Source organism: Megalobrama amblycephala, linkage group LG14, assembly GCF_018812025.1.
Source record: "Megalobrama amblycephala isolate DHTTF-2021 linkage group LG14, ASM1881202v1, whole genome shotgun sequence".
Classification (NCBI taxonomy): Eukaryota; Metazoa; Chordata; class Actinopteri; order Cypriniformes; family Xenocyprididae; genus Megalobrama; species Megalobrama amblycephala.
In genome coordinates, this window is record NC_063057.1 from 33,344,889 (window position 1) to 33,353,448 (window position 8,560).

An 8,560-nucleotide genomic window follows, 5' to 3' on the forward strand; every position below is an offset into this window, starting at 1 on the left:
GAGTACCCTAGCAACCGTTTTGCAAAATCTATATCTCTGCATCAGAACATCGTACAGACATGGGGGTTGGTTTATATTGTCAAGCAGCCTTTGGAGTATCATCATTGGTAGCTGCAAAGCCACTCCCTAGCAACCAAACAGAGTACCCTAGCAACCGTTTTGTAAAATCTATAACTCTGCATCAGAACATCGTACAGACATGGGGGTTGGTTTATATTGTCAAGCAGCCTTTGGAGTATCATCATTGGTAGCTGCAAAGCAACTCCCTAGCAACCAAACAGAGTACCCTAGCAACCGTTTTGCAAGATCTATATCTCTGCATAAGAACATCGTAGAGACATGGCGTTTGGCTCTTTTGACTCATGTTAGCAATCTGGACTTCCAACATGCTACACATGCTAGCAGTGAATAGCTACATGCTAATAGTGATTAGCCTAATGTTAAATCTAACTACTAAACTAAAACTTAAACTTTTAAACTGAAAACTCTCAAACTTCACACTTTTAAAACTACTTCAAACTTTCTGGACCGGCTTTTTCAAGCCAACTTAAAGTTTGTCCTCAAACTTTTTTATCTAGTTACTATAGTTGTTATATTACCACAACAAATTAATTCACTATAGTACGGTTCAAAAACACTATTTACTATCAATTACAATAGTATTTTTTTATGTGGGTTTGTTTACAACTCTAGAATACCTCAAAATGAACACTTTGACAAGTAAACTGCACCGTAATATAAATGAAATACACATAAATAGCATCAATAATCAAGTATAAAGGTAATAAGTACAGCGCAGTGTCGTTATAAAGACTGAAAATCTCCTTTCATTGGCCATAACAAACTAACCCGCGTTATAATCGTCAGCGGTCACGCGCATCACGCGATCGCTGCAAAGATCAGATTCAATCTCTGAATTGACGAACAACACCCATAAAATGCATAAAAAGACATGACAAATTAGCGTCTATATCAGACTCAACTCTCTGTAGGCGGATGTTCACCTTTAATCATCGACAAACGAGGCTCGATCGCGCGCTCTTCGATTAGAATATTTCAAAAACAAACAGCGCGTGTGACGTCAATGATTCCATGACGTCACAGGACTATATATATGGAGCTCCGCGCCTGTGGCCGCACTAGTACAGTCGCTCGAGCTCGTGTGTTTATCGTCCATCAGTTCAGTGAGAATCCGATCAATGCAGACTTTCTTGTGAGGAAACACTGGAAATCTGTGCATACGATCGCGAGACTTTACTGAGCTTCATGGCGAGAACTAGCGAACTCTCTCGTACTGTAGCAGAGATGGAGAACAGCGAGACAGGTGAATAAGTTTGAATAATCTGTATATAATTTTCACGCATAAGGTTTCAAACACAAGATATATATAGCCATACATGGCCAAAAGATATTTTATACGATTAATGACCCTGCAGCCTTAATAAAAACATTAAATTATGTTACTATGTTGGGAATAAATAAACTTAGTCAATTTAATTGGCAAAAAGGCGAAATACAGCTTAGAACTGAATGTAAAATGCATAAAAAATACTAGTGTATAAACATTTATGAATAATTCCCAATAATTATGTTTCATTGCATTAGTACAAATTAAATTATTAAAATGCAGAGCAAATACAAGTTTTACACTCTTCAAGTACAGCATCACTTTTGGCCAATAATGTCTGCTTATATATATTTATAATTACATATTAAATATGTACATGATATTTTTTGCATTTAATTAGATTTTCAATTCTATTAAGTTATAAGTTTTATGTTTAATGTAAAATGTTTAATTAATGAATTACATTTAAAGAAAGTTGATGTAGTAACTAGAAACCTTTTTTTCTTTTTTCTCCCCAGAAAAACAGCCCAAAAGCTTGAAGAGTCGCTTCTTTTCATTTTTCAAGCTGGATGTGAAACGTCGAGGCAACAAAGAAGCCGATCTACAGCCTCCGTTGGACACAGATTCAGCTGATCCACAGCCGGGCCCGTCCCACCTGGAGTCAACGACTCAACAGGATCACGCTGATCCACAGCCGGGCCCGTCCGGCATCAGGCAGGGAATCTGTGTCCCAAATCCAGAAGGTGGACGTCTAGTGTCAGTTTATGTCTGTCCTGTTTTTTCACACTGTGTCAGATGACTCCGTTAAGTGTATTTATTGATTCCTAGTTTTGGAGTCGTGAAAGTGTTTATTCTCCAGATCTAGCCTCAGTTTTTGACTTATAATATCTGGTGGCAATTTATAACTCTTCTGTTTCCATTTTTGTGCTTTTAGAAAAGAAGAAAGACAGCAGTACGCTCATCAAAAGAGCGTGGCGTACTGTAAAACATGCAGCAGGGCGTCTCGTAAAGCGCAACAGCAATGCTCCACCTCGTCCACAGCCCGACACGGATTCAGCCCATCCTCAGCCGGATCCATCTGTTCCTGAGCAAAAGGAATCGCTGGATCTGACTGATCTTGAGCTGGATCCGTCCTTCTTTGAGCCACCGGGTTTTCTGGATCTGACTGATCTTCTTCCGTCATTTCCAGAATCTCCAGGTGCTGCTTCAAAGGAAAGCAAAGATCCAACCTGGTTAAGAACCATCTCTTGCCCGGGAGCATCTCCCCGTGAGTATTTGACTTTATTTTGTTCCTCCACTGATTGTTTCAGTATTTCTTCATCTGATGTTCTCAATAGTACGCTGATGAATCTTGATCCAATTAGTATTATTTTCCTGATTCTCTGTTTAAAGAAGTTTGACTGTTAAGAAACTCTTATGATTATAAAGAGACTCCAGGTCATGAATCTCATATATATTAACATGTTTTTTGGGACATTTTCACAGTTCCACTGTCAGAACTTTATGACGTGGAAGAGGATATTGGACGAGGATACTTCAGCACTGTGCACAAAGGGATCTGGAAATCTGATGGCCAGCAGGTAAATTATCAACTGTACCATATAGATCAGTGCCTTCATCTAGTGCACTTAAAAAATAACTACTTCTTTTGCAGGTCGCCATCAAATTCATCAAGAAGCTTACAACAGGCCGGTTTGCAGACAGGTTTATCACAGTGGTAAGTTGGCAGTGCACATAATGCATACATTTAAATACAGATAATATATCTTAAATATTAGTGAAAGTCAGCTAATGGTTTGTTGACGTCTTTTCTCCAGCCTGGAGTTTCCGAACCTCTATTTGCAGAAGTGGCTTTAAACCTGCTGCTGAATCGGCCTCCGTTGAGCCCCTATATTGTGCACATGCTGGACTGGTTTGAGGAGGAAGATCAGTATATCCTCATCCTAGAGTATTCGGAGCCCTGCCGAGACCTGTACGGATTTGTCCTCCAGGAAAAGCTGAGCGAATCACAGGCTCGTAGCTTGATGTACCAAGCGGTGCTCGCAGCCAAGCACTGTCTTGACGGAGGCGTCTTCCACCGTGACATCAAGCTCGACAATTACGTGATCAACACGGCGACGAACCGGGTCCTACTGATAGACTTTGGCTGTGGTGAAGTCGCCGAAAGTGGCATTAAGGGGCAATTCATTGGTGAGTCGGCTTTTTGTGTTACTAATGTGATTAGCTCCAATACTAGCTAAGAGTAGATTTGTGAAAATGGAGATTTGTACTGAACATCTCTTTCTTTTTAATGAACAGGATTCGCCTGCCCTCCTGAATATTTTGCGGATTTTGAATATGCGGCCGAGCCAACCACCGTCTGGTCTCTGGGGATTATGATGCACAGAACGGTGTGCAGCTGTAACCCCCTGAGAAAGGAAGATGGCCGCCTGAGTTTTGACTCCAGAGTCTCCGTAGGTCAGACAACAGTTAACTACCAATAACATTGAGTATTAGTATTGAGTATCAACGTTAGTTTGTGGACATGCAGAACATGCGTGACTAACCGTCACTAACTCTTGTGACACCTTACAGAATTTCAGGAGTTGATCACATGGTGCCTGGCTCTTGACCCAGCGGAGAGAGCGACCATGGAGGACATCCTGCAGCACGAATGGTTTCGGCAGGAACGCACGTCTGGAGACATTTAGGAGTCAGGTAGTATGACTTCAGAGGTAAGGCAGATGATGACAGAAATTGTCCAAGCAGTGATGTCATGTGCTTCAACTTTTCTTCACATTCATCCATTCAGCAGATTCTCCAAGTCAGCCGGAGTGAGGGAAGAGCAGAGAGTCAGGGTCCTTCAGATTACTTTAAGGGCCCTGACACACCAAGGAGACGCTCGGCCAAAGTTGGGTCGCGGTTGAGCGTCACTCAGTTTAGTTTTTGCTGTGTGATCTGCATCGTCGGCACTAGTCGAACCTCGTCGGGTGCGTTTTTGCCGATCAAGCATGTTGAGTCGGTACGGCACCAAAGGGGAGAGAGAGAACTCTGATTGGCTGTTAAGTTTAGTCAATGAGTTAAATGAGTCCATGAGCCTAAAAGGGAAAGTGATGAAGGCGAGCAAAGAATTTAAGACGGCTCTAACACCACTGCGATCTCTAACAAAATGTAGTCGCATCGGCAGGAAAAAGGTCATAAAATGTGATCATTTAGTCGCAGTCTGGAGCCTTTTATAAATAGGAGCAGCAAATTTAGTGCCCCCCAAATTTAGAACTGCTCCTTAAATTTATATTTATATTTATTTAAATTATTGGGTGGGTGGGAGGGAGGGTAAATTACTTAAATAATAATTACATAAATTAATTACATCATAAATAATAAAATAATTACATAAATAATTACATTTTTTAACATGAGTCACTTATCAGTTATTATAAACTTTTCTTTTGGTTGACACACACACAAAAGGGGGCATTACATTTTATATAAATAATTATTAAAAAGCTTAATTTACTCATTTTTACAAATGAGGAGGTCCCCAAAATGAGGTTTTGCCAGATTTAGCTCACTTTTGAGTACAAATTTGTGCCCAAAATATGGTTAAATGGGTATAAGCACAAACACACAGTGTTGCTTATCAATCTATGAGGACATTTCATAGACTTCTTGTGTTTTAATATACAGGATACTTTTAAAGATTTAACCTAATTCTAATAGGAAACTTAATGCATTTAAACATGGTTCACTGAAAGAATCGACTCATGAGAATGATGAATTATTTCTCCCATAATGAAAATAACAGCAAGACAGATTTATTGCATTGTCATTCAGTTCTCATGTAAACGTGTGGCTTATGAACCGCCCAACTAGGGATGGGCATCGATTTAACGGTGCCTGCCAGTGTGCAGGTATTTGTGTTTTATAAGGAAGATAAGATACAATAAGAACAAAGAAACAAAGTTTAAACAAATGGTCACATTAATGCAGTAAATATACAACAAAACAAAGATAAATGAAATAGTGCTTTAAAGGAACACTCCTTTAAATAAAAAAAGGCTTTAAAAAAAAAAAATAGGCTCATTTTCCAACTCCCCTAGAGTTAAACAGTTCAGTTTTACCGTTTTCGAATCCATTCAGCCGATCTCGGGTCTGGAGGTACCACTTTTAGCATAGCTTAGCATAGTTCATTGAATCTGATTAGACCGTTAGCATCTCGCTCAAAAATGACCAAAGAGTTTCAATATTTTTCCTATTGGAAAATTAGCCTGATTTCAAAAAAGTGGAGTGTTCCTTTAATTTCAGGAAGGTTGGCAAAATAACACTGTAGTTTTCACTGTATAAATTGATAGATTAATGTTTATTAAAGCTAAAGTTATTCATTTTGACATATTTTTGTGTGCATTTGATCATTTAGATGCACACATGAAGCCTAAAGTATATTTTGCTTGTCTACTTGCGGTCCGTTTCAGAGCACACAAACAGAGAGCTGCCTTGGAGTTGGAAACAGCGTCTCTTGTGCGGATTATTGTGCTTTTATTTTTTTATGCACTATATTTTCTTTGTTTTACTTTACCTGTTAGTGATGTCTTGATTATTTAATGTATGTCTAAATAAATCTGTCATGAAAATGACAGCCACTGTGTAAATGTTTATATTTCAACAATGAATTGGAGTAAAAACAATGCAAAACTTAAAATTTTACATACAATTTGTTATTTGAGTGTCATTATATCTAAAAAATAAATAGCAACTGAATTTAGGGCTAATAATTTGGGCTCTGTTGTTAATCTGGAATATTATAGTAATGTCCAAGAAAGGGCCCCCTATATAGTTTACAGAGGTTTTATTTTATTTTTAAGAAAGCAATGTTATGTTTAGTTTTCTCCCCCTGCTCTACCAAACTCATACCAACCCTGACTTCAAAACTCGTACCGAACCGTCAGTTTTGTGTAGTGTTACACCCCTAATTATATACACAATACCAAACAAGGATCTAATGAGATAATTAACAAACAACAGGTGAAAAAGTTAAATGCGTTTTGGCAGTTCATTTAAATAACTCAGGCGTTTTGGGGGTTTCAGAGTGCAAGTTTTTTAAAGCAATACCAATGACCACCCCGCACATTTGTATAAATTGCACAATAACCTTGAAGAGCACCATGTTATTGTCTATTTTTAGAGCACAAATTAAAGATAACAAATCAAACTTCATTCATAAATGGATAAGAAGCTATTTAATGCTAAATGGAGAGGGTGAAGTGAAATTTTTACCCCTAAAAATAGACTTTATTCAGCATCTTTAGATTAGACAACCGTACACTAGGGATGCGCGGTATATATTTTATTTTAAACGGTACAATATCATGATTTTGCTCATTTCGGTATATGCTGCTGTTCCGAAGTTCACCGCTAGGTAGCAGTGTGGTACTCAAACTGACAAGCGTGACAACATAGAGGAACAGACGGATAAAGCAGCTGAATCTCACTCAACATGCCCAAAGCTACTTAATAATGAGAGCAGTAAATGTATAATTTGGTATTACTTTGAAATGAAGAACCATCAAACCCTGCCAAGCATCTGTCACTTGCTCATCCTGACTTATAAAAGACAATACATGCATCATTCAAACGATCTAATTTAGACATTTTCTTTTAACACTGATCAACGCACGTACATAAGATCATATCGTTCAGATAACATGAAAGCTCCAGCGTGTGTTTGAACCAGTGATGTTTGGTTGATCCACTTGAGTTTAGTAGTTCTAACAGTATTCAGGTACAGAGATGCTAGTTACAGAAATGTAATAAAGTAATCAAATGTACAATAATACTGGATAGTCACTGTTAAAATATTAAATAGGTAAATCCATATGATTAATTTAAAGTTATAAACATTATTTAGTGACAGAGTGTTTATAACAACTCAAGCCTGTAGTTCAATGTGATTTTTAATGACTCAGTCATGATGGACAAGGACATATATGCCTTTTTGTATTTCATTTTACTTTATTTGTTTTTGTTGATTTTCCAGCGATCACCACTGCACACACATATTTGCACTATGGGAAGAGCTGGACAATCACTCAGGGTTTTATGACCCTTTAATAGCAGGAGAACTGATTCATTTCTCACTAGATTCTTTCTTTTTATACATATTTTTTCAAAATGTCACTTTGACCTTTCTAAATTTCTGTTATTAGTTTTTTTAATTGCAGCAAACATTTTAGGCATGAAAAAGAAAACCTTTTAAACTTACATTTCTTATTTATTCATTTCCTCAATTTTGACTTGGACATAGGTAATGTTGCGCTGATATTCTAAAGACGCTGGTTTGAATTCATTCAAAGCTTCTTCATACTCTTTCAGAGCCTCCTCAAGTTGACGTCGCTCAACGCTCCCTAGAATGGCCTCAACAATCATGTCGACCCCCATGAACACCACTCCCAACGCAACACTGGCTAATGTTAATGCTCCAATTTTAACAAACGTACTTGTTATTTTTGCCAGAATTACTCCTTTATTAATTAAAAGAGTAACTAAAGCAGTAGATCCCTCAGTTGCAAAACCACAAACTGCTTTCAAAGCTTTTGAAATCAGTTGAAAGTCTGTAGTAGACAGAGACAAGTTTTGCAGCTTCTCATACAGGGCGGGATCCAGCTTCTCCTTCATCTCCGTGTCAATCTTCTCTACCACTGCCTGGATCTTATGCATGCATTCAGTCATCACATCACAGTTCTCCTGGAGACTAGCAGCCTTGTCGAGCTCGATATGTTGGAAGGAGCAGCTCAAGTGCTCGTTCATAACATCAATTAGTTGGTTGGTGGCATAGAAGTTGCTCTGCATCAGATCTTTAATCTCTTGACTTTTGCGGATGAGCTCCTCCCTTCTCTTAGGATTATCAGGGTAGAAGAGGTCACTCCACATTTTTCTTTATAGTAGGATCCTTAAGAAGAGAAATCATATTTAAGTTAAGTATAATTAAACAGGAATTAAGTGATTAATAAACATTAAGTTAAAGGTACTGTATATGTAAGAATCAGAAAACCCTTGTTATTAGTGACACCGGTGGCCATTAAGTAAACTGCAGATGATCCTCGCTCGCTCACGCATGTGATCACACTCCATAGATACATGAGCAAACATAAGCCCAAAACAGTGACGTGACACACGAGACTGAACGCGATACCCTGGGAGAGTAACTAATGTTAATGGACTCTTTTTCTAAGCTAA

The 8,560-nt window shown here is 38.2% G+C and overlaps 1 protein-coding gene across 1 annotated transcript; it reads right to left on the minus strand.

Annotated features, from left to right (window-relative positions):
- Window positions 1–7,591: 7,591 nt before the first annotated feature.
- Window positions 7,592–8,254, minus strand: LOC125244436 (single-pass membrane and coiled-coil domain-containing protein 3-like). Its single transcript, XM_048154521.1, has one exon. The coding sequence runs from the start codon at window positions 8,252–8,254 to the stop codon at window positions 7,592–7,594; it is 663 nt and encodes a 220-aa protein (XP_048010478.1).
- Between the last annotated feature and the right edge of the window lie 306 nt (window positions 8,255–8,560).

What these genes read in the sequence shown, in the direction of transcription:
- LOC125244436 (XM_048154521.1), bottom strand. Translation starts at nt 8,254, where the DNA reads ATGTGGAGTGACCTCTTCTACCCTGATAATCCTAAGAGAAGGGAGGAG.